General features: G+C 35.9%; 2 protein-coding genes across 12 annotated transcripts in view; one reads left to right on the top strand and one right to left on the bottom strand.

Annotated features, from left to right (window-relative positions):
• The window catches only part of LOC109043827 (rho guanine nucleotide exchange factor 10), a 181,786-nt gene extending 161,757 nt beyond the window's left edge, over positions 1–20,029 (top strand). For 8 of the 11 annotated variants that reach the window (XM_072298166.1, XM_072298169.1, XM_072298167.1 and 5 more), the window contains 14 exons: positions 954–1,062; positions 6,784–6,970; positions 7,653–7,814; positions 8,535–8,831; positions 9,526–9,618; positions 10,178–10,405; positions 11,114–11,290; positions 11,927–12,106; positions 12,793–12,967; positions 13,801–13,940; positions 14,895–15,115; positions 16,218–16,503; positions 16,820–16,957; positions 17,590–20,029. In XM_072298166.1, the coding sequence (XP_072154267.1) occupies positions 954–1,062; positions 6,784–6,970; positions 7,653–7,814; positions 8,535–8,831; positions 9,526–9,618; positions 10,178–10,405; positions 11,114–11,290; positions 11,927–12,106; positions 12,793–12,967; positions 13,801–13,940; positions 14,895–15,115; positions 16,218–16,503; positions 16,820–16,957; positions 17,590–18,150 (2,954 nt within the window). In that variant the 3' untranslated portion in view covers positions 18,151–20,029. The remainder of the gene's footprint in view (positions 1–953; positions 1,063–6,783; positions 6,971–7,652; positions 7,815–8,534; positions 8,832–9,525; positions 9,619–10,177; positions 10,406–11,113; positions 11,291–11,926; positions 12,107–12,792; positions 12,968–13,800; positions 13,941–14,894; positions 15,116–16,217; positions 16,504–16,819; positions 16,958–17,589) is intronic. The other 3 variants (XM_072298168.1, XM_072298170.1, XM_072298176.1) reach the window with 1 other exon arrangement.
• Positions 20,030–20,363: 334 nt separating this feature from the next.
• The window catches only part of bchs (WD repeat and FYVE domain containing 3 bchs), a 28,300-nt gene continuing 22,085 nt past the window's right edge, over positions 20,364–26,578 (bottom strand). Inside the window, exon 18 of the mRNA XM_019061179.2 lies at positions 20,364–26,571. The gene's annotated coding sequence lies outside the window, so the exon portion shown is untranslated. The remainder of the gene's footprint in view (positions 26,572–26,578) is intronic.

Here is a 26,578-nt window from a genome sequence, read left to right as displayed (position 1 = left end):
ACCTTTCCGTCTCATGCATAGTTTCTCATCCCTCCGGAAAAGTTTTGTTTTCAGAGTTGGCACCTTTTCGAAAAAAACGATTCCGTGGAGTTCTTGCATTGGGGTTTGGAATTCAAATGCTATTCCTTGCGTAAAATTTTGCGAGGAACACGATAGTGCCACTTGTTTTCTCTGAAATCAACTCCTACGCTCAAAAAAGCTCTGTAAGTTCAGGCCTAATGTAGAAGATAGCCCACGCTACGTTGAGAGTTCATACTGTATCTGGTTAAACTCATGCACAGAGAGAGCAAATTCATTAGCAACCACAAACCAAAAACCCTAACCAAGGGGGATCCAAGACCGAAACCACGGCAACCCTGCTAATGTACTTGATCTCTATCTGGTTATGAAGAGTTTGACTAGTTATAGAGATGGGCTCTCGACGTAGCGTGGTGTATCTCCCCCGTTACGACCTGAACTTTGAGCAGGGTGTCTACAAGTCCAGAAAGTCCGGGAAGAGTACTGATTTTTTAAGGGCGGTCTGGAAGTACTGGAAAATTGCGGAATTTCCGCAGAAGGTCCGGAATTTTTTTCATTTTTGTCGCAACTTGGGCGAGAAATTTAAATTTTTTGAATTTTTCGATTTTCGTCAATTGGAGGTAGGTACTGAAAAAGCACTGAAGTTCCCTGTGGAGAAGGTACTGAATTTCTTGGGAATGTACTGAAAAAGCACTGTAAAAGTACTGATTTTTGGCCAGCTTGTTTTAGTAGACACCTGTTGAGAGCTTTTTTTGAGGTTAGGCGTTAATTTCAGAGGGAACCAGTGACCCATCGTGTTTCTCGCGAAATTTTACGAAAGAGATAGTACTTGAATCACAAATCCCTGACTTGTGGAAGAACTCCAGTGTGAGTATGATTTTCTCGTTGCATTTTTGGATGTGCCTGTAACGTTTGTTTTCTTTTCTTTTGTGCAGATGAGCCGAGATGCGTGTCAACATCCTGGGAGGAGTGCGCCAGAGGCTACCAATCGCAGCGGAGCTCTTGTTCGGACCCCGAATATTCGTCGGGCGACGAGAGCATCAAGTGAGTACAGCTTTTTATGCTCTGTCGCTCACCCCTCTCCTCCTTTTCCACGTCGCACAGTAAAGCGAGCCGTCTAAGAGCTAAAATATAAAATTCTTGACCTAGACTACAAATTTTGTCGTTTATTCCGTCGAATTCTAAATTTCGAGTGGTGCGTCTGGAGGAAATTTTTTGAGAAAACCAAGGGAATGACCCACTTTTAAACTTCCGAGTTATGTATTAAGACGGATCTTCAGTACTTTGAAGGACCTGACTCGAATTAAAAACCCCTTAAACCTGAAGTTCTTCAGCGTGATTTGATGCTCGGATATTCTGGAGAAATGCCCCAAATCGTCCGGAATTTTTGTCGCAAATTGAGCGAGAAATTCAAATTTTTGAAAATTTTCGAATTGAGTCAATTGGAGGCACTGAAAAAGTACTGAATATTTATGATGAGGAGGTACTGAATTTCTTGAGAATGTACTGAAAAAAGCACTGTAAAAGTACCGCTTTTTGGCCAGCCTGTTTAAGTAGACATCCTGATGAGCTTTTAAAGTTCGTACATCATGTGGGAGCTCTTCCGTCGAGCTGTCTCACTGTGCGTCGTGCGTCGTCTATCCGGCGGATCATGTCTGCTTGGATTCCCTTTTGTTCTTGCTTGTGGCTCCTGGTCGGGTCGTATCATCCTGCCCATATACCAACGCGTCTGGATGTTGCCGGTCCGGTCTCTCGACTTTTTTTCCAGGGGTCTGCGGCTGTACGCGTTGCCGAGCTTGGCTTCGAAAGACCGGAAACTTGGATCGTCGCGCAATGGATCGAGTCGATAGGAGAAGTCGGACAAAATTAGGAAACTTTAAACGCTCATAACTCCGTATATTCGAAAATTTGAAGTTCTCAAAGTGGTTCCACTGGTTTTCTCGAGAAATTTGCTTCAAGAAGCACCCTTTAAGCTTAAAATGTGGCGAAATAAACACAAAAATTTGCAGTTTTAGTCAAAAATTGCGTGTCCAGGGTGTCTACAAGTCCGGAATTTCCGGAAAGTCCGGAAATAGTACTGATTTTTCTAGGGCGGTCCGGAAGTACTGAAAATGCGGAAATTTTGCAAGAAAGTCCGGAATTTTTTTCATTTTTGTCGCAATTTGAGCAGGAAATTCAAATTTTTGAAATTTTTCGAATTTCGTCAGTTGAAGGTATCGAAAAAGTACTGAATTTTTCTGTTGAGGAGGTACTGAATTTCTTGGGAATGTACTGAAAAATTACTGTAAAAGTACTGATTTTTGGCCAGCCTGTTTTAGTAGACATCCTATTTAAGCTTTAAATGTGGCAAAATAAACATAAAAATTTGCGTTTAAGTCAAAAATTGCGTGTTCGACCTCTCTAATTGACTCGATCCACTGTGCGTCGCGAGCTAGGTGCATCCGAGAAAGTCCGAGAGGAGTAGTTTCTCCGACCCCAGTTGACCCCCGGTAGTCCTCTCTCGAGCTGCCGTTTTCGTAACGGCAAGTCATCGTTTTTCAGAAAAAGGAATGTAACTGCATCGTAACGCTGCATCGTAAGTTCCGCCCGCACATTGTTCTTATGCTGGGATATCGTTGGATAATTTAAACTGAAAATTTCACTAACTTTTCTTCTTTGACACGCAAGAAACAGCAGAATTTCGAGCATAAATTGGACGCTCATGTATTCAGGGGAAAATGGACAGAGTTCATCAGAAAGGAACCAACCCTCATAAAGTTGAACTGAGAAAAAGAGGTTTGAAGTTTTATTCCTGCATAAGGCTCGATGTTGAAAATGAACTTTAACCCTCTTTTTACGAGCCAATTTCTGTTTTTCAACTTCTAGTAGAACTATAGAGTACACAATTCTTACTTTCACAGTTCCTTTCGGTTTAACTCTTTTTACGTATCGTTTTTTCAGATAAGTCTCTTGAAACTCCAAGTTAATGGAAAGCTCATAAACTTGAGGCGCGATGATGGTCCGAATCCATTGATGTCAGGAGAGCCCACATTCGTTTTCAGTTAAACTCTCTGTTTTCGTATAACTTATGCAATTGCAGCTTTGTTTATGACAACTCTGCCAACGGACTCTTTTCCCTTGCATAAAGATGACAGAGTATGTAAGTGGACTATCCCAAAATCATTGTACTCCACCATTGTCGTATCAACTTAACTCTCAGAGCTTTCTTTATGAGCTCGCGGAAGTTGATTTTTGCCATATCGGGTGGCACCATGGTGTTTCTCGCAGAATATTAATCATGAACGTAGATAATCAAATCGCAAACCCTCCGTTCCTGCCAGGAACTTGATTATGTCATCACGCCTGTCGCAATGAAGACAACAAATGATTCTCGACTTGCGGGACTCGACGTGAATGTACGCGTTTCGATCATCGAATTCTTCAAAATCTCACGGGGAATTGAATGATGTTTTAATTAATCTTGTTACCCGTAGAAGGTTCGGCGTTTTCGTGTGGGTAGTAATGACTTACGGCGACAAACCAAAATTTTAACAACCGTCGATCTACCCGATGCGAGTTGGAGCATGGTCCACTAGATCAACGTCTTCAGAGGATTTCTGACACCGCCGGCGCCCAAACCGTCACACCTCTACCGCTCCTTTTTAGATATTTCGTCGCTCCTCTGATGCAAGGGTGTCTCTCGATTTCTATGTGAGCCGTGTGCTCCATATAGCTCTATGCTTTTAGGGCTCTTGTGGAAATAGAGATCCGCCCTTACGTCAGAGGAGCGACGATTTATCGTATGGCCAAATCACTGGCGTCAAAGGAGAGTGGTCATTCTCTCTAAAATGGTAGTAGTTTAAGCGCCGCTCTTCATCTTTTCGTCGCCTTCCTGACATAAGGGCGTAACTACGCTCGACGATGAGCCCTGTTGTCCATTAACTCAATACTTTCCGGCATAGTCGCAAATTGATCAGTGAGTTCGAAACCACCAAACTCGGTTTATTTCGATTTCAAATTTTTACGGTTTAGTAACACTAATGGATAGAAGCATCTGCACGCAAAAGGAAATTTCGAAATTGCAATCGGAAGTGCTCGAAACAGCGACGGAAAGGGAAAAATCGAGTATGTCATTGGAAATACCAATTTGTTGCCATTTCAGGCAGCCGTGCCGGATCTGGGCAGTGGCGATTCCAGCAAGTTGGCAACACTGTTGATGATACTCCATTCAAATCCCTTGAAAATCGAATCGAAATCGAATCTATATCGATTGTTTATCATGCATTTAAATGGAGAAAAAACAGTGTAACCAACTTGCAAGAATCGCCACTGGATCTGGGATCCGTTTCAGCTTGAGCCAAAGCGCGAAGCTGTGAAATGTACGAGGATTCGTGGAACTGAGCAGAGCGGAGGTAGTTATTACAACCACGAGTGGGTCCCCGCGAGCCCGCACCGCTAGTCTAGGTCAATTACATGTCCCTGACTCTCCGGAGAGTGAGTGGGGCCTCCGAACGGCCGGCGCTTGCGGAGGCCGATTGGTCATCTGAATGGAACCTCACTATCAATTTGCAACGAACCCGGCTCAAATCCAGCTTACGTCCCGACACCCCGCTCAGCCGAACGTTTCCATTGTCCATGCCACCGCTTTCAATTTCGATTGGATCGTTCTGCGGGAATGCGCAATTTATCTTCCGTGTATTTCGGTGTATTCCGGTGTAAGGGAGGCGACAGGGAGTTTTACAAGAAATTGAGGAGTGCCAACCTCCAGAAAGATCATGGCAGGATAGGGCACTAGGGCGGCTAGGTGTTGCAGAACGCCGCACTGGAAAAAAAAAACACATGGAATCTAGAGTCCAGACTCTTGAAAACATTGACAAGCAAAAGGACTCTTGATTCAATCAGATTTAAGCTTAAATCAAGAGGAAATCCGCTCAAATTAAGAGGCTTGGTTATTGATTTAAGCTTAAATCTGATTGAATCAAGAGTCCTTTTGCTTGTCGATGTTTTTAAGAGTCTGGACTCTAGATCCAATGTGTTTTTTTTTTCCCAGTGCGGATAAACGGCTCATATCGTCGGACAAAGTACCGTAACTCCATTCCAAGGTTGCAGAATGCATTAAAAAAATTCCATTTTTTATGAGAGCCTGCCTGTGCAATTTTTGTCTAAATTTTTTCTGATTTTAGCATAAGGTGGGACGAAAAATCAGTTAAATATTTTCAGTAGAAACGCAGTAAATTCTTGGAATGAAAGTGCGATTTGTTAGGAGAAAGTTGGCTGCCGCGATTATTATTCTAACGCGATTCCAAATACTCTTGCCAAACCCAGTGCGGCCGGCGTTAAACTTATATTAGCGCCTGCAAGACTCTAGGAATACTTCACGCATTGCGCAAACAGTGCGGTCGGCGTCAAGCCCATATTAGCGCCTACAAGACTGCATGAATACTTCTTGCATTGCGCCGAACGCAACATTGAAGCGTAGATACGTTCTTTCTTATGGGGGACGATGATGTGTAGATAATGCATTTCGATGTGTAATGAAATGTTGATCTTCTGATCACTGCGGACGAAATACCCTCAAAGATACACCGTGCCCTTTGCCTTGCGTTAGGTTATGTTTTTTATTTTTTTTTTTTTTTAAGAACGATAGACTGGAAATTATCTCAGAATTAGTTTACAAGTCAGGAAATTTTCGTTAAAATTAACTGCGGCCCCCTTTGACCATTTTCGCTGAATTTTCATCGCACATTGCAGTGACTCCCGACTGCAACAGTATTGGAGCCACTCGGCGTATTTAAGCAGGCTTGATACGGCTCCATGGCAGAATGATGAAGCAAATGGTTCATGTAATTTTAATTTTTTTCTTTTCTTTTCTGTCTCTATATGAAAGGAGTGTGCCCACGACAGTGTTTGTTTACCTTCGCTTTATTATCTCAGTTTGCACTGCAAGCCGATTGTGCATTCTGTATAGTGTCGCCTGTCGCGCTCCTTAAGAAAGAATTCTCAAGAATCTAGACCCAGATGGTTTCTCGTGGAATGTACCTAGCTGTTACGGGAGGTCCTTCGTGTTACAGTGCGGCGCGAGGCATGGCGTCACTCGATCATTCTTCCTTCTTTTTCCTCTTTTTTGCAGCATCGCGCCGCGCAGTTGAATCGCGCCAGATTATCCAATGCATTTACGTCGAAGAAGTTTATTTCAGCAGAATTCGCGCTGCTCAATGTTGGGTTTCTATCGATATAGGGTGATACAAGGCTAAACCGCCAGACTGCGGGAGCGTTCTCTATGGTTCAAAATGAGACTTTCTCCCCCCTCCCCCCTTATGAAATAGGTTCCAAAAGTGCTTCTTAAGGAAGCGCACAGACGTTCAAAGTTCTGAGAAATAAACAGTTCTTCCTGCATTCTGGCAACGATAAGGCAATGAATCTCCTGAAAATTGGTGTGCACCCATCTTTTGTCACGCTAAATTCACTAGTTACCTTTTTTTTTATTTTAATAAAAAAAAAAAAAAAAAAAAAAAAAAAAAAAAAAAAAAAAAAAAAAAAAAAAATCATTAGGGACCTTAGGAAAATCGGGATCTCAGTTCTAAGTGGGGTTTTGGGGGAGGGGAGGGGGTGTCCTCGACTTAAGAGCATTAGAACTTGGATTTTTGGCGCACAAAGGTGGTATTTTGTGGACATGCCCCACCCCACCCCACTTTAACTGATATTTCAATTTTTCTAAAGTTTTTCTCGGTAAAAATTATTGCTGCTGTTTTGTTATTTATCAATTTTTGATTTGTCTTGTTCCAGAAGTAATGAAAATAGAGGAACTGTCAAAAGCAATAGATCTCTATGGAGGCGGAACTCTCCTTCACCAGATCCTGCAGGACCTCCCCCGCCTTCAGGCCGTCTCTACCGATGGTTTTCGATAAGGAGAGGCTCGCAATACGAATTGGAACCCAAGGAAAGGTCTGGGAAAATGCCTCTGTTACCTGAAGTATGTATACTTATCATCAATCACGTATTTTAATTTTTTGTCGAAAAGTTTCCTTTTGTCATCGTCGTTTTGAAAATATGTGAATCATGTATACAAGTAGGCACAGGTATTCATTTTTTCCACGTATTATTATAACCAATTCTGCTGACAAGTAATTTACCTATTTTCGCATTGTTCAACATTGTATTGTTTTCTGTGTGTAAAAAAATGCATCACACATTAAGGTGCACTCATGTTTGTACGAAGGGGACTTATCCAAAAATGTTATGAAATCAGTGTTCATCTAAATTGGTGAAAACTTATCAATTTAATCGTTTTAAGTAACGGTTTTCTATCATAGACGGATAATAATGTTAGTTAGAATGTAACAAAATTCAGGGTATGGAAACATCGGGATCATAATTCGAAACTAATTTTGTCTGTTAGGTGGAATCTTTTATTTTGGATTTCATGCAATAGTAATAGATTTACTCACAGTGAAAATTAGTCTGACTGCAAGTATAGCAAAATCTGAGACAAACTGGCATTTTTCAGTCATTTCTGTCAGTTCTCGTAATTTTTCTCATCATCAGTTTTTCTTATACCTAATTTATTTTATTTATTTATTGCTCTGCCATTTTCTTTTTGTATGTATCTATTTCAAGTTTTATCTCAAATTTGTATTCGTTTTCATTTTTTTTAGGTGGAAGAGGAATCTTTCTTAAATCATCGTAGGTTATTGCCTCCAGCCTTGCCGCCTCCACCTCCCCATTTAAGTCCTCAAGAATTGAAAAGAAGGCTGATTGTCGGTGCTATCGTTCACAGTGAAAACTCATATCATGCCACTTTAGAGAGACTTGTCAATGTAAGTTGTATCCGTGTGATCAATTTTGAAAGACATTTTTGTTTAATTCACTAATCCTTGGATATAAATAAAAAAAGTGCTCATTCATTTCTTTTGATGCTCTAAACATTTTAAATCTAAAACTTAGACAAGTGGTTCAACCTAGATTTAGTATTTTTTAATTTAATAATTCCAATACTTGTATTGATTATAGTGATATTGACGATTGTTTTCTTCACTCTCTGTAAGCGTAAAATAATTAGATATTCTAAATCTTGTAATGGTCCCAACCCTACAATGATCATTTATACAGGATAGTCCCTTTAAAATTCTGGAGGTTCCCCAAAGTCGTTCCTTTTGACCTAGGAGCACTCACAAAGTTTCTAGTCTCTTATCCCAATTTGTACAAAAGTCACTGAAGTCCTGGTGGTCCGGGAGTTTCGATCACACTGTATAAAAGAGGGAAGCAGTTAAGTGCTGTTAATAATAAGCTCTTGGAGATCTTGTTCTATGAACTAACTATATTGGGAGACGGAACTCGTCCAATTGTTAAATTTAATATAGGTACTTTCTTGCTTTTCAATGCAAAAGTTACAAAAGTAAAAGCAGTACAAGAAGGTAGTAGTGAACATTGGTGAAACAGAAGCTACCACTTTAAAGCCCACAAATTTCTTTGTTTTTTTTATTTTTTCGTGATCATTGTTTGTAAACTCTATTTTCTGTCTCCTTTTTTTTACCCAGGATTATAAAAAACCTCTAGAAGAGGCATCACCACAAATCCTGAGTTCCTCAAAAATTTCTATGTTGTTCTGTCGAGTACCTGAGCTGCTTCAGTGTCATACTCTGTTCCGGATTGCTCTGGCCGAAGCTGTCGCAAATTGGGATCGAGATCACCGAATCGGCGATGTCTTCGTAGCCTCTTTTAGTAAATCAATAGTTCTAGAGATCTATAGCGGTTTTATAAATAATTTTTCCGTAGCCATGGATCTTGCAAGAAGCGAAACTAAGCGGAAAGCAAACTTTGCTGAATTTTTAAGAGTAAGTTCCCTTTCTCGTTCATTTATAATTCATCGAAATTTTGACGGTGTCTCCTCTCAAAAAATTAGAATTTAGATTTAGAGCATCACATTGCAAAGGTGCCCAAATACTAATACATGAAATTTCTAAATCCTGTTAGTCAGTCAAAAGTTGTCGTTCAGAATCACTAGAAGTTCCGAAGTTATGTTTAGAGGGCCAAGTAAGTACTCTTAATATTTTCATTGGAGGTGACTCACTATGAAAACTTGATCAGAATTGAAGTTCAAAACTGTCTGAAGCACATAGGAGTTTTTTCTCTGTTAAAACAACAAAATAGCCGGATTTAATATGGATTATGCTTTGAAAATTGACGAATTAATTATTCAATTGATTAATTAGATTCCTCCCAAAGTATCTTAAAAAACTTAAAATTGAATTAAAAATAAAAAGAAATTATGAGTATTTTCCTCTTTGGATGCTTTTTAACTTAGACTTCCTTCTTTATTTTACCTAGTTTAACTTAGACTTTCTTTTTTCTTTTACCTATTTACCTTTTTTGATGTAGACATTCTGAAAAATATTACATTTAGGAAAACTATGTCACTAGCACATTTATTGCGAATATTTGCAAATGTAATAAAGTTTTTTTTTTCTTTTTTATTTTCTTTTTTGTACAAAACTTATTGATTTATTTTTTTACTGTTTTCCTTTTTAGACTCGGCAAGTAAATTCACACGATAGACTGTCATTTTTTGGCCTTATGGTGAAACCAGTCCAAAGATTTCCTCAATTTATATTGCTTCTTCAGGTGAGTGAAGTTCATTGCCTAATTATTTAAATCATATCCCCACTATTCTATGTCATAGAGCCTCAAATATTCTGTGCTTATGTGCTAGTGTTCTCGGTTTTGTATCAGCTCTCTTTTCAGTAAAAGTCTAATTCATAATATTTGTAGCACTTATTTCTTGTGCACACAAGCTCGTATTATCTGGTTCCAAAAGTCAAAACTCTGTGAACAATAGTGGTAAAAGAAGCCTGCGAGCAGAGTGGGCCGATGAACCATCACTCTCTTCCTTTTCTCTCTGTCCAACAAAAACTCAAATCAATTATAAGAAATGTAGAAAGATATTTATTTTTTTCTACAGTACGATGCGTTGCTTTCTCAAGACTTAATCCTTGCCACTTTTTTGTCAGAAAATTAAGCATCCTGCTTACTGTGGCAAATGCAGTAGTTATATTTACTTAGAAAACAGCCTTACTCCACAAGAAATGAATCTAATTTCATTTTTATATCTAGTCAAGAGTTGTGTCTTTTCAGCTTCGATCCTAAAATTTCTTTTTACTGATAAGATTTTATTTGCTGGCAGGATTTGCTACACCATACAGGCCAAGGACATCCAGACAGAATGTCGTTGCAATTAGCCCTGACTCAGCTCGAATCATTAGCAGAGCTGTTGAATGAAAGGAAGCGCGAGTCAGAGCAAAGTTTAGCATTTAAAGAGATGTTGCGAGCAATATCTGGAAAACTGTCCACCCGTCCAATGTCTGCAGATAACAATAGGTGCCTTCTGAGGCAGGATGATGTCACACAATTGGTAAGATTATCCTCTCCAAATTTTTCCTGTACCAAATGGTCTTTGACACAGCAGTTTATAGTCCCGGACATTCTTTGGTAGTTTTTTCCATGAAAATGCCTTCACCAGTTAAAGGAAGAGCGCGATATTACCTGAGAAATGCGCAGTTCAAAAAGGGAACTTCTCCGCAGATTTGCATCACCCTGGTTTCACGTCGAACCGAATGATGTCATCTGGCACCAGTTAGAAGCAAGCTTAGGTTTCTACAACTTTCATCATATGTCTTTCTCCTTCTCGTGTATGAAAACAAAAGAAAAGTCAAAACTACATCTTCAGAATCAAAGAGTCGAATTTCATTCATGTATGAGAGGAGATACTGTTTTGACTGCTGCAGTATTTCACTGGCATAATTTTCCCGCTATTTTTGTTCGTTTAAAATTCCTTCAAGCCTTTGGACTGTTGGAAATGCAGACTTGTCCAGGATTTTGACTCCAAAAATAAGCAATAAATCATGACGCAATTTACTCTTCTGGTACTTTCAGAATATTAAATAAAAAACACAAGGTTTGGTGACCCGCTGTTGCAAAGCTCAACTAGAAAACCAAGAACGAATCAACATTGAACACAGCAATATCTCATTCTAATATCATCATAGATTCGTTCTTCTATGGTTTGAAATTTAAATATACATTTATATATTTTTTTTACTAATAAAAACTTTGTTTTCAGGATGTGAACCAATGTGGCTTAGTCAGTAAGTGCAAACCCAGGCGGCTTTTGCTGCTCAATGATTTTCTAGTCTGTGTCTCTGTCACGCCGAGTGGTAAAGAAGATGTAAATAGTCCACCATCTCTCAGCAATCAAAGACTTTCTCTCAAATGGAGTTGTCCCATCACAGAAGTCCAGGTATTGATTTTCCTCTCCATTTTTCTGATGTCTTAATTTTCTTGGTTCGTGAAGATACTCGAACGTAGGTACTTGAGCATCATTGATTTTTTTCCTAGCTTTTGTCTTTTATTTGAAAATACTCATTTGAAAAATTGACAAAGAACACTCGAACATGTTTGAGCTGAAAGAAGTGACAAAGTCCTAAATCTTAAATCTTGAATCTTGACAAATACTCAATTTTTAAGGAGAAGTGTTTCTTTAAGTTTGAGAGAATTCTTAAATGTTTGATAAATACCTAGCGCTTGAAATTGAGGACATATTATATGAGCACTTCAGCTTTGATTTTTCAGTTCTGGATGAATTATGATTATTTTTCTTTTCTCTTTAGCTATATGATGGAATTGTAGTTCATTCCAGTAATGTAATTAGCCTTGATTCAGTGACTGAAATTTATGACAGCTTTAATACTTTGCAAAGTAAGTATTCTAAGACGTTCAAAGTAATCTATAACTCTCGTCCCCGAAAATAAAAATAGAAAAAAAAAAAAAAAAAAAAGCTTGCAGTTTCAAAAATGAAAGTTTTGAGAAATTTCCAACATAATTCATGTTCCATCTTCTAGTCTGAGATTCTATCAATTATCAATTTTTTGTGCAGGTCGTAGAAAACGCCAGTTCACCCACTCTGAATCGGCTCTTAACTCCAAGTGGCAGTTTATCTTCCAACAGCAGTGGAGTCACGGATAATTTGTGTGTTGAAATGTCTCAATTAATGCACGATTATCAAGTTGTCTCTAGGATATCAGATCTAGTTGCAACTTTGAAAGGAACCTACCCTGTAAGTAAAAGAAATCTCAAGTTTTATCGGTGGTTCACATATTGTCATGCCAAGGAAAAATGCCTTGTCAACATTCAGTTAATGCGAAACACCACCTGACAAAATATGAATTTTCTGAAAAACTTGTGAATTTGTTTCTTCAACATAATTTAATTTCAGATAGTTTTAGTAGTAATTTTTTCTCATTTGCCTGAAAATTTCAAGGAAAAATACTCATAACTTTTCAATAATGGACCTTTAGTATTGGAGAAAATTGCGCAGCATGCGCGCATCTAAATCTTGACATTTGAAAAAGAGCATAATGTTTGGCACTTATCTAACATTCACAGCATACAAAGTTTTTTGGTGGTCGTGGAATTTCCTTGTAATTGTTGCAATAACTAAAGTTAGGGCTTAAGAGTTTGGCAATGGTCATAGGTTAAAGAAAATTGTTTGGCTTTTTCTCATCTTCCTCGCAATTGTTATTCCTCGTCTTAAACTATAGCTCTTTGACATTCCGTCAAAATGTAGGAATAGAAAGGTCGCAAGTTTTAGTAGCAGTGAGAATCTCATTTGCCAGATCCGAAGTACAGTTCTACGTAATTTCTTTAGTGCTAAATATATTACTCAACAGTTCACTCAATGAGCAAACATATGCCTCACTCTTCCTTCTTTCCTCTCATATTTTGTACCTTGTTTGCTTCTAGGACTTAAACGCAGACAGTACTCGAGTGCTTTTAAATTCAATTCAGTGCGAGATTCAACGGAAAGACGAACAAATGGCATGGGTTGACTCGTGTTGTCTCCAATTATCGATTCAAAACAAGCAAAATTACACATTCCAAATGGATAGCCCAGAAATCAGAAAAGAGTGGATAACAGGTATGAACTTATTTTCCAAGAAGCATTATCCAAGGAGCATTACAGGCATTGTGTATTTTTTGGAAGCAAATATGCTTTTGGCAAATATACAGCAATAAAGACAAAGATGCTGAAAATAATTGTAAATTCAATGAAAACACTAAAGAAATGCCTTGACCCCTGCTTGATGCCTTGCTGTCGCCCTTTGTGGCTAAGCGGTTTGAAAAAATGTGAATCCTGAGAGAAGAGGGAAGTGTGTTTTTTTTTTTTTTCACAGTTGCGTTGCATAAAGTAACATTATTTATCTCTGCATGAGTGGAAGGCAATAATGAAGGTGGAAAGTTGTTTATTAATCAACAATAAATGCTTGAAAATTACAGATTTGATGGTGCAGATTTCTGGTTTGCCCATCTACTTCAAAGGAAACTGATTTATGGATATGTAATTGCGTTTTAATTATAAGCTAAAGAACATATTGATAGCTAAAATTGAGAAATGTGCATCCCAAATTGCAATGTTGTAAGCCCTTGCTCTTCTTTTTTTTTTTTTTTTTTTTTTTTTTTTTTTTTTTTTTTAAGGAAAAGTAACAAAGTTCCTATTGAAATTTTGTGTAAATTTTCATCTTTCATTCTGGAAAGAAGAAAAAAATCAAAATTGCAATGGAAAAATTCAATTAATATTTCTTGAAGAAACTTAAACATAACGGAAGATTTTTAAGCGTTGTGATTAAGATACATATACTTGCTTCGCATTCAGTCATAAATGCCGTGACGCCTTTACGCTCTAAGCATTTACACCGCACCAATGACTGCGGTAATTTTTCTTTCTTATCAAATGTTTTCTTAATGTTTCAGAACTGAGACTTGCAAGACTTGCCTTGGATCCTAATAATTCCCCAGCTTGGGAAATTCCTGAGTCTGAACAAAGACCCTCAACAAAAATGCCTTTATTCGTCGGTGCTTTACCTTTAACCTCATCTTTGCAGCAATCAGAAGTAAGTAGCAGTCAAACGATCTTACCAATATTCCAAAAACTGCTTTTCTCATTTAATGAGTCAATTTTCACCCTCTTTTTGGTGACCAGATCTGTAAGAATTTATCCAGATAGGCCAACAGGCTAAAACTATACCATTCCGTGTTACCAAAATTTGCAATGCTGTCCGATACAAGACAACGCAAAACTCAAATAGGGCGCTAAAAAATTTTGTTCCATTATAAATAGCTCACAGTTGAATCAAAAACTACTCATAAGCTAAGAAATAATCATCAACAATTGCGACCAGACCATGCAAAAAATTTTGTCGCATTCTTAAGTCCATGGAAGTTGAATGAGCGTCCAAACATTGAATATTAAATTTTAATTCACCGAATGTAGTAATTTAAGCCAACAAAATAAGGTCTATTCCAATCTGAAATTTTTGAGTAGATAATGCATAAGATGATTTCACTAATTTTACAACTTTTTTTTGATCGTCCTCAGGCAAATGAACTTGAGTCCACAGAAACCAAAAATTGAATCATTGATACCAGATTTATGATTGTTCCCTAAAATTTGCACTCAAACTAGAGTAACGGTGGTTTGAATTTTGCAATTTAAAAAATGAAGTCGCCTACAAAAAGCTTTCTAAAACTCTGATCTGTCATGCTCATGGCTTGAAATTCTGGAATAATAATGCAGCTTACACCCACTAATGACAAAAAAATTAGCCCAACCGCTTGCAACTTATTCTTTAGGACTAAAGCAAGCTTTTTCTGTGAAAATAATCTAAATTTGTTATCTCAACAAAAACTGCTCTACTAAAACTTTTTCCTCCGGTAGACGAAGGTCCCTTTTTAAAAAGTCGGTCACATATTGACTTTTTTAAAACTAAGCTTCATGGTAATTTAAAGGAATTTTTAGCTTACACTGGGCGACTTGCTTATAGGGTTTTTTCACTCTCAATTTTCAGGTCACATGTGGATGTTTTTACACTTCAAGTTGCGGCAAATCATCGTATCTGTGGGTGTGCACTGTTGACGGCACCAACAGTCATGTAACTGTGATACAAGCCTCCCCAGGTTCAACTAATTTCAAACAAGTTACTACTTTAGATTTAGTCAATACGCGTGTAACGGCCATGGAACATAATCGAGCTGCAGACACTGTTTGGATCGGAACCGACTCTTCCAGGTACTTTCAGCAGTCCACTAACGTAAAATGATTTTAGAGAAATTCAGAAGGTCAAGTTTTACATCCTTGCTGTTACAGTGATTCTTTGCTTTTTCAAAATGCAAAAAGGAATGTGATCTCATTCAAGTTTGAACTAGACAGGAACTTTGGACTAAAACCGATCTGTTTGCCGCAGTGAACAATTCGAGTTCCAATTCAAGGCGAATTTTGCCTAATGACTCTTACGAGAGAGTCTGCCTCCTCAATTTTCTCCAAACAAAAAAGTTGTGCCACCTTCTGACTGTTCTATAAGCGTCAGGCTGCCTTAGAACCTTTAGGGCTCAATGTAAACCTACAAGATTGCAATAGAGTTTTAGGCGCAACATAAAATTGGAAGGTTTGATTTTTTAAGATTTTGGATTATAGAGGTCTTGCAAAACAGGGGCTCAGGGAGGGTGGAGTGACCTTTTAAATTTAAGAAAATTTAATAATATATCGATGACCAAAGTACAAAATCACATATCTCCAATGAGGCATTTCAAAATTTTTTAATGCTCCTATTTTGTTTTTTCAAAGAAAAACAAGGTAACTTCATAACTTGAATTCTATGCAGAATATTCTGCCAAAAGAAAGGTAAAATCAAGAAAGTTTTAGAGAAATCACAGTGAGTAGGTTTCCAAAAAATAAATAAAATATCATAGGAAGTCTGCGAACGTTGCAAATAGAGGTACCTATGCGGTTTTGCATTTTGGCCATCGATACGATACTCACCATATCTAGACAAAGTACGCTACTTAAAAGAGTATGAAGGCTTTATTAACACATGCCATTGAGAAATAATATTTTCAAGTTGCCTTGGATGTAGTGTCGCTTAAACTGCCTCTTTTTAAGCTTTCTAAAGTCATAATTTTACTCCTCATCTTTTATTCTACTTCTTTGTGAAAAATTTCAATGATGTTAGTCAAATTTAATCATGTGTGTAACTAATTGCCTTCAACATTCACTGTTTCCCACAAGTGGAGCACTTTTGTTTATATGTTTGTGTGTCCTTTTTAATTCATATTGATTCGGTTTAACGAATGTTGATTTTACTCATCTGAATTTGTGTGGTTTTTCTTTTCAGAGTCCTTGTGTACTCCGTGTTCGATATGGTGGAAGTCGGCTCAATTGCCTTACCAAATAATGCCAGCGTAGTTATAATCAAGCAGCACTGTGATAGCATGTTTCTAGCTTTAAGCAATGGGTCTTTGCTTTTGTATCGTCGCGCCAACTATCAGTCGTCAGAGCCAGAAACGATAGTACTGGGGCCCGATCAGCCCGTCTCGTCTCTTCTGCCCATAAACCTCTCCTTGTATGCAGCTTGCGGGAAGCAAGTTACTGTTCTGAATGCAATAACTGGTGAAATACAGGTAAATTTATTTTTATCAGATGATCTTCATTAATGCAATTTTGTCAGAAAAAAATGAAGGTCAATATCTTGATCACTTCCTTTAATCGTTTTTACCCTCTCGCTCTTTTTTCTTTCTTTTTTATGGGATCAGTGAGTCAAAAAATTTTGAGATCCCTTTTCCTGTGGATTGTTTCATACATGTGTATGATTAAATTTAAAAAATAAAATAAGATAAACAACATTGTATCCCTGGATCTCGTAAGATAAGAATTGTTCAATAGTTAGACCTTCAGTCAACCATGAAAACTCATGTGATGTCCTCTTTATTTTTTCAGAAAAGTTTTACAATTCAACATGAGCATATTGGTGGTAACGTCAATTTAATGGCATACTCAGGAGTAGGCCTGTGGCTATCCCTGGCAAATTCTACGACCATTTGTTTATATCACACAGAGACATTCAAACACTTGCAGGTAATTATTTACTTACTTACTATTTCCTGTCAGTATTTTCCCACGCCAAAGTAGCACAGTGCAACAAAAATTTTGAAATTATTTTGCAATTTAATGCAATAAATAACTGCAATTTTTTACCATGAAATTTGAATATTTTTACATTTTTATATTATTTGATCATTAAATGTGAATTTTAATGTATGAATAAAATAAGTTAATGTGTAAGGAAGGTAGGCAATTGAATTTGCAATTCAGAAAAATTGCATCTCATTTCAATTTTATTGCAGCACATTTCAGTGAGATGAAGCCCTTCAAATTAGTCTACAGACAACACACACAACTTTTTAATAAATACAATAGCATCAATTTTACTGCGTAATTTGCGATTTATGCCTGTGCCATGTGGGCAGTTATATTTTTCCTTGAAACTTGTTGTCTTATGTCAATTGCAGGCGTGTTGATGTATTTAGATTCTGTTTTTGGTTTTTACTTGATTTTTTTTTTTTTTGTAATTCTCATCACTAAAAATCTCAAATGACCAAAAAGTGTTCCCCTGGAATCCTTCCATCATTTTTCATTCTTCACTTCAAATTCTTATCCAATCCCATCTCTTACATTTGCACTAAAGGTTGTCTTCAATATTGTTTCAGGACATCAACGTTGCTTCAAATATCCTCAGATTAACAGGCAACTCTGGACCTGTCTGTGTCACAGCTCTGATGGCTTGCAAGGGTCTGCTGTGGGTAGGCACCGACGCAGGAATCAGCTTGACCGTCCCATTACCAAGACTAGAAGGTGTTCCAATAATCAGTGGCCGTGTAAATGTATCCTACCACGCTCATACCGGTCCGGTTAAACTCTTACTGGCGCTCCAAGACCCTCCAACCATTCTGAAAAGGCCTCCTTCCAAAGCGTTAGCGTGTGATATTTACGGCTTATACGGACAATTGATGTGTGTAAATAAGTACTATGAGGAGGAGACAGATCAGTTGAATCTCTCGAGTTGGTCTCTATCCAATGCATCTTCGAACGATAGCACAGAAACATCTGCTCCCCCGAATCACAGAAATATCATCATTGATAATAGCAGTAAACGAGAAAGTACCCTGGTCACGATCACGGGCGGTACAGGGTATGTCAACTACCAACAGCCTTGCTGCTCAACTGTTGAACATAATTCTCACATTATATTGTGGGAGCTCAAGTTATGATTGTAAATGTCTTGTTGGATTAGAATTGGGTATCAATGTCCGGTATCAACAAATCCTCTTTTGGCTCAAGCTGTTGCAGATGATGAGTGATGAGGTTTGATGCTATTTTTCTCTTGAAGCAAAAGTAGCAATTGTGTCTATTTTAAGTATTAGAGCCGTCATGAAAGTGCCATACGATAAATTGTGCATTAAAATACTTTGCTCTAGCAAAACCGAAGTTTTAAAGATTCTGTCTGAGCTCCTCTACCTGTCCAAAGTTACGGAGAAACTACTGATGATGCTTAACTCTTGGAGGTTAGCATTGCTCGACTCAAAGATTTCTCTTTTGTATTCATTGATTGCTTGAACAAAGCTGCACTCTATGCATCTATTGTTACACTAAAAATTGTTTTCTCAATTACGCTTTTTGGTCATTTTAATTCCTGGACTTTTTTGCCATGATAGCGACACTATTCAAATTGAATACAGTTATTGATCAAAAATGAATCTTGCACCTTACATAACTTGAATATTTCGCATCCAATTGGAAGAAATAAGGAACCATGTGTCCAAGTGTCTTTATGAACTAGGTAGTTGCATTATCTTCTAATGTCAAAATTTTTAAGTCTTTTTTTCTCAAGTTCTTCTTCTCCTAAGAAAATCAGTGAGCAATGGCCAATGAGCATTGGTTCTATTTCTCTCATTTTTCGTGCCATAAGCTAAATGGTAACACATAATTTTGTAGTCATTGTCATTCCTTCCATTACATAGCAGTTACTTGAATGGTATCCCATTCAAATATGTATTTCGAATTTTCTTCCCCCGCAGTATTGGACTTTGAGTCTTGCAATTTTAAAGGTTTAACCGAAATCAGTCATCATTTTTTTCTTCATTAATTCCGTTTTATTCATAACTTCTTCAAAATTGTTTCTGTTTTTTCCTGTATTTTTTGTTGATGTAGGGATTACATTTTACCTCCTTATTTGAAGATCGAAAAATTTGGAGACTTAATTTTATGAACAATGAACAAATATTGATACCTCTAATTTTTCTGTAATTATTAAGAAAGGTACATACATGGACGGAAAATCTAGCAGCCCAAAAATAAACCTATCAGTAGGCGCATCCTGTTTGCGCCTTACAGACACAGTTCTACATCTGTTAAAGATCACATTAGACTCAATAGATTCTGATCAAGAATTTTGTTGGCCACCAAGCATAATTCTGCCACCTTGAATTCTAATTTTTTTAACTATATAAAATTTCAAAGTATTCAATTAAGAAAGAGTCACATTTTCTTTAATTGTCTATTTAAAAAATTTTGTGCACATTACATGGTTATGACTTAATTTTCTGTTAACCCATCCTATGTTGCCTTAAATAGTTTTTGCAGCTTTTTTTTTGCAAGCATTTCTTTCGCATTTTCAAGAATTAATTTCAAATTATTGATTGATTGTAGAAGCTACTTTTGGAATGACAAGCCTTTATATTTTTTGTACATTTTTTTATAGTTTGAAACTTTTTAAAGGTGACATATTGTACGTTTGTTAAACAAAAAAAAATGGAGTCAATTGGTCGACTCTATAAAAAATTGGAACGATCTAGCCATCATTGTAATTATTTCATCATGTTATATCTCTTTTTTTTCTTTCCATATGATGTGTAAGTATGTAATTATTCATAAAAAATGTACAAATGAGTTTTGATTTCTTGGATTGACTTTTATTTCCACGCATATTTTTTCTTTTAACTTAAAGCAATAGTAAATTATAACTTTTCACCTGTTGTTTGTATCATACTCTGTCCATAACGTCATTATTTTTATTTTTATTTTTTTTTTCAATTTTTGTAAGTGATTACACTGTTTGTAAAAAATTAAAGATTATTATAAAAAATTTTATCTTTTGAGTTTTCATGTTCTTTTTCAAAATTATATTATAAACTCCTTTGAATTTTTAATTCTTTCATTTTTAAAAAGTAGTAAGTGCTCGCAGGAATCCTCCTGGATTTTTTTTTAACTATAACAACCTTAAAGAAACAAGTTCTAAGTTGTGTACTTTGAGTATCCATTCAGTGCCCACAGCTGAACAAGTCAAGACGGCATTCGAAAATATCCACCCTACAGTGGATACACTTTTGTCAGCACGACCCCTTGCAATTTCTGATGTGTGCAGTTGTACATTGAAAGTAGTAGTCTCAAAAGTATAGAGGCATGCAGCAAATAAGGTACAATGTTTTTAATTTATTAGTTCATTTATTAATAGAAGTTCTTTTCTTTACATATATTCTTAAAATTTTAGAGTCAAAATAAAAAGTTCTTTTTTTCTTACACCCACAGTCAGTTAATGTCTTAAATTAAGCAAAGAATTATCCTCTTCGTGATAGATTAATAAAATGAGAAAAAATGAAAGAAAATACATATGACTCTTTAGTATCAGGTGAACAAGTTTAAAAGGGTGGGTAAAAATAGAGGGAAAACTACTAATATCTTAATAATTCCTCGAACATTCAATCTCAATTGCACTACGGTGGTTAAATTTACTTGCTTTACCTTTTATGACAAGATAAATTCAACATAAAGGGTTACATTAACATCTTGAGTGTTTTCAGAATACCTACATGATTAAATGAAACTTCTACTAATAATTTATCTAAAATACATCAAGATACACTCATTGGTTGGATAATATTTCTAGCTAATTCAATTTTCTTTATCTTAAAAGTAGGTCAGTAAAATGCATCTGTTTGTGTCCGAACAAATAGTACAATAAGTACGACATAAGAAGAAAAAATAATTAAATTAGTGATTTGCTAGTGACTTCAAAATTTTGAGGTCTTCTTGCAATCAGTCAAAGAGGAGCACTACCTATATACGGTAAAACTGCAAGAACGCACATCTCGATTTGCGACGTTACAAAACTTCCTTTCATGCTTCATCTGTTACATAAAGAAATTCTCAACATGATTTCTTAATAACTTTCATGGGTTCTTTCGCTATGTGAAAATTAGCAACCTTGGCTTGTCTTCTCTTGATATAATAAACCTTATATATATACCCCTTCGTAGTACAACCAAGTACCAGATGTTATTAAGAGGGGAGGAATTACCTAATTTTTGCCAAGCAGAAGTGGCACATGCACAGGAAGATTAGAATTTTTAGCATTCATCGAGAGAAAGATAAAAGATCTTGAAAGTATAAAGTCTCATGTTGTTAGCTGTGGTAAACTCACACTCAAGGCTCAAAGCAAAAGGCTAATTGTTTTCAACCTTACGAATTTACGAATTATTTTCATTACGAATATGTCGCAACAACACTACCGAAGTCAGTATGGATTGAGCTTTATCTAAATGAATTGCAATTGCATTACTATACCAAACTCGTCAATCTCATCAAAAATAATTTAGATCAATATCACGATTTAAACTGATAAGCTTGTTTAAAATAAATTACATTATTTGGCTTTATTCATTAAAGAGTTTCCAAGAATGTTTTTGAGACAAAGTAATATATTTTTTTTCTCCAAAAAAGCTACCATCACAGATCCATTACTTAATTCCATCATGCTAGCAAACAAGTCACAGAGGCACTCTTTTCTTTGACTACAAGAAAACCTAAATTCTTGGGCGGACGTTACGTAAGGAAAAAAAAAAATTTTGTACGCTGAAGCTGATACTCATTAATTTGAAGAGTCTGTTGCACTGCTTCAAAATCAAGATATTACAGAAAAAACCCTCAGCTTATCAGGAAAAAAGGCTGAAAACAAGAAATATTTCATGAATATCTTTCTGATAACACTTCAAACGAGTAGTGGAATTTCATACGAGAATGGGAATACCGAACATCTTGGATTATTTCATAAAGAGAGATCATCTGAAAAAATCGAGCCAACAAAATTTCAAAAATTCTTATGTGATTAATTTTCCGGAGAGAAATGATTTACTTAAAATTAAATGAAGTTAGAGCGCAGCTCTGTCCCATCATGGGAATTTAGACTATCTATCAGCATTGGTCAAGACTAGAATGGAGGGTGTTCTCTAACAGGAACAACAATTAATTTATTGAGTTTAGAATTTTCGACAAAGGAAGTTGAAAGCATAGACATAAATTACTTAAAATGAAATCAATAATCTAAAACGTAGGAGACAAATTCAGTTCTTCAAAATATACCTACAGAAAATTCTTGTGAAGCAAAGAAACTAAAATACAACGATGACAAAATCTAACATAAAAAAATTGAAGTTATCGAAATAAAGACCTTCACTTGTTAAATTGTTCGATGATTCAGATCTTTAAGTAGAGCCCTGCCACTAATCCTTAAAAAAATGCAGAAAAAGAAAGTGTAGGAGAGATGTTTTTTGTCCTTTTTTTAAAGAGGCTTTAAAACAAATTAAAATTAATTCATGTTGACGGTGAAACTCCTAAACCGCAGATCTTGGTTTGCAACATTATAGACTTCTTGTCATACTTGATTTCTTAAATGGAAAATTACTCAACGTCAATTCTCATAAACATCCATGATTTTTCTTCTATGTGGGCAGAAAATTCTGTGGAAACTTCAAGGAATGATGTTGATTTGTCCTCCTTCAGAAAAATAATACGACATTAGAAATTTCAAAACGCCGCGAACGGGATGGCTTCAACGTCAATATGCGAGAGAGCCCCAATCAAAAAGGATACAGTGACCATGAAGGCAAATAAGTAAATAAAAAAACTCTGTAGAAATAATTGAGAATCTTGCCGGAGGAACAGGTCAAGAAACCTATGATCGCAACTTCATATTTTCTGTGAAAGATACTTAAAGAGTTGTGAATGTACGAGTTTCGCCAAATCGTTGCTGATACGTATTAGGCTAGGATGACATACATCAGACCCAAGCAATTGAATTACATTTTGCGATTAGAAACTATAATCTCTGGCTTAGTTTAGAAACAGCGTATACACCATTTGTTTCCCTCTGGGCAGAAGTGTTTTTATGGATGAGCCAGAGATTGAAGTTTCTGATTGCAATATGTGGTCAAATTGTTGGGGGGGGATCCACCAGCAGACTTCTCAGCTAAAAAAGGAGAGGCATTTTGTACAAGCGTTTTGAGTCGAATAATTAAAACAGAGGCCCAGAGCAGATTGATGGGATCCACATCATAAGTTTTTGGCAACTTTTCTTCGTAAATGCATTGAGGAGAAGCACATAATAGAGTAGAAATCTGTTATCACTGAACATCTTTGTCAACTTTGTCAGGAATCATCAGCATAAATTTCTCAATTTTGGCTTTCATATAAAGTGTACCTTGCTCTTTGAAACAATCAGAATTATACTTTGCAATCATCCGCCTCCGGCAAAATATGGATTTAACGCTCTTTGACTTAACGCAGCAGAGTGGGGTATTCTCTTCCACAAAAGTAATTCAGGCAAGTCAATAACCAATTTTTATTTTATCAAAAACTAAGATATCAATGCTGTTTTCTCGAAACGGACTTCAATCTTTAAAATGTTAAGAATATCATTGCTGAGTTTCTTCAGCACACGTTATAAATACTGATAATGTTCTAAATAGTTGGCTGAAATTGGCAAAAAGTACTCGTATAAAAAAAAAGAATCATGCTTATGAAAAAAAGACAGTGAAAAAATTAATCAATGCAGTTCTTTTTACTTTTACTGTTATTAAGATAGCTATTTTGATCTGCAGTGAGCTTGCTTGTGGTAACGTTAACTTACAGGGTTAAAAATAAAATAAATAGACAACATAATATGCACCTACACTAAACTAAAACAAGAGGAGTGGATTTTTACATTCGTATTACAAGATAAATACCTGCCTCTCTCTTCACAACCGATCACAAAAATTACTAAATTTAACAATTATGTCTCACTTTTTTTTTTTTTCGCTACAGGAGCTAAAATTCATTCAGAGGAAATGATTAGATTCTATCGATTAAAAGTTTCCTAGAGCAACCAACTTGTGACATCACAATGTACAAATTCAAGAGGATAGAAAGGAATGTGACAGACAAAAAAGAGGGTTCTGTTGTACTAACAGAAGAAAATGAATGAAAACAGGCTTTAAAATTACCTTATTACATCCGCTTCATGAAAGTTAAAAAGGTAAACCGATTAAATAATTAATTGTAGAATCCAGGATTCAGAACTTAAAGTTATCTGGTCTCTTTAATTGAAATCGAAATGGAAGGATTGTCTAATTTAGGTTTTTGAGCTGAATTTGATCACTGGGTTACTTGACTTAGTTGATTTTATTCATTTAAAATACTACTTTCCAATTAAAAATCATCATTTAAAAAGTACTGATATTACTTCAATCTTAAAAGATCGTCAGTTATGGTTGGGAGGACAAAAAAAAAGGGGGGGGTTTAAAAGAATCATGCATAGTCATCTTCACATTCAATTATAGTTCAACGATAATTAATATTAAAAAAGAAAAGTCACATTTGAGTAGGAAAGAAAAATATAAAAATGATAAAAAACAAACAAAAAATGAAATTTAAAAAAATACAGGGATACAAGAAATACATTTCACATTTAATAACAGTTCAATGATAATTAATACTAAAGTCGCATCAAAGAATTCCCATTGCCTTATGGTTATCGATAACTCCTATGATCCTCCTGAAAACAAATTCTCTAAATACTTTATAGACACAAAATGTTCAAGTGAGGTATATGATCATATATGTAGATATTATTGTGAAAAATGTTGGCGTTTCGAAAGAATTGCTTCAAACCTAAAGGCTGGAATTTGATTTTTCATCACATTCAAATATAAATTTAATGAACGGGTAAAATAAGCTCCTTCAGAGCCTACATACACTGCTGTTGACCTTCAAGACGAAGAAGAAAAATTGTTACGTAAATACATATTTTACATTGTCTAAAGGACTCATTAAACAACATTCATAAAAAGTTAATTAAAGAAAAAAGAAACAAAAATAAAATAAACAAACTTAACAAATCAGTAATTTTAGCTTTTTAAAAAGGTTGTTTCTTTTTTTTTTACATATTTACATTGCACAAAGAACTCGACAACAGAGAGAGAAAAATCTGTGCGAGTTGAGGAGAGACTTGCTGATGACAAAAGATTGAGTGATTGGAAAAATGAAATTGTTCACATCTCATACGTGAATTAAAGGTACGTGGCATAGAAATAGAATCTGTGCAATCATTGAAGTTGGTGTTGCATAGACTTTCTTTTAGAGAGAAACATTTTCCATAATTTTTCCTACTAAAGCAGAATGTTCCTCAAGGAGGACATATGTACCGCAAAGTCAAGAATAGATTGTATTTTCCCTTTTAAGGGAAGAAAAGTAATATATATTACTTCCTTCAACATTTTCACTGCTTAGCTGAATATTTCTGGTACTGAAGAAAAATGAAAGACATTTAAAAAAAGATTTACACGAATGCGAACCAAAGTTTTTGATGGTATTCGAATCAGCACATCATGATGGTTTTTTGGTGAAATTTTACGATCCATCATCTTTAATGACACACCAGGCAGCATAGGTGCCTCTTTCAGTATAACCGTTTTTATTCTACTTATGTCAATTTTATGCTGCTCTCAAAGCATTGGTTTACTTAAAAATAATAAATAAATGCACATTTACATTGTAAAACAGTACTGTATCAATTTTTTTTTTTTTTTTTGTAGGTAACATCAAATTCAATGTACCAATCCAAGCTGAGCAGATGATAAATATTTGAAGAAATAAGAGACTTAAAGGGAAGGTAAGAAGATATTTTGTAGTGCGCACAATTACAACAATCCTGCATTTAATAGGCAGTTGACAGAATTGAAGTGAAACCTTGAACCCATCTGAATAGTGAATAGGGGCTAGATATCTTTTTCTTTTTGCATGTCGGTGCAGTTACGGTAAAGTACATCAGTAACATAAGATTGCAAAGATTTGCGGAGTGACTGGATCCACTATGACAAGGTTTTACTGCAAAGTTAAAACTAAGATGATGGGAATGGTGGGTAAATAAAAAGAGGAAATTATTGTCAATTGAGAAGTGGTACCTTATCAGTACCTCCCATTGGTGAGAGAAATGAGGTGAGTTTCAACTAATCTGGGAAAATTTTTCTTTTTACATCGATTATTTGGCAGATTCTTGGAGAAGATTTTCTTCAAATGCAGAGTTGTGCAGAAATAAGTTGATCTAAAAATATAGATTCTCTAGAGAAATTCCATAAATTTTACATCCTGAAAACATCAAATAAAATCAGGATAGCCATGGATAATTCTCCTGGGGTGCGCACTTTTCTTGCTGAATATAAAGTTGGGAACAATGGATATTTTGTTCACTTACAGACGATGATCTGATGTTGATGTAAAATGTGGATGGGCTCATCTTCGAAAAGTCAGAGAATTGATTCCTTGGCAGTGCCTCATTTGTTCAATTATTTGTGGCATTGGAAAATGTACTTGTGGGCCTGAAAC

The sequence above is a fragment of the Bemisia tabaci genome, chromosome 3, assembly GCF_918797505.1.
Source record: "Bemisia tabaci chromosome 3, PGI_BMITA_v3".
NCBI classification, from domain to species: Eukaryota; Metazoa; Arthropoda; class Insecta; order Hemiptera; family Aleyrodidae; genus Bemisia; species Bemisia tabaci.
This window is presented reverse-complemented; position numbering and strand designations above follow the sequence as displayed.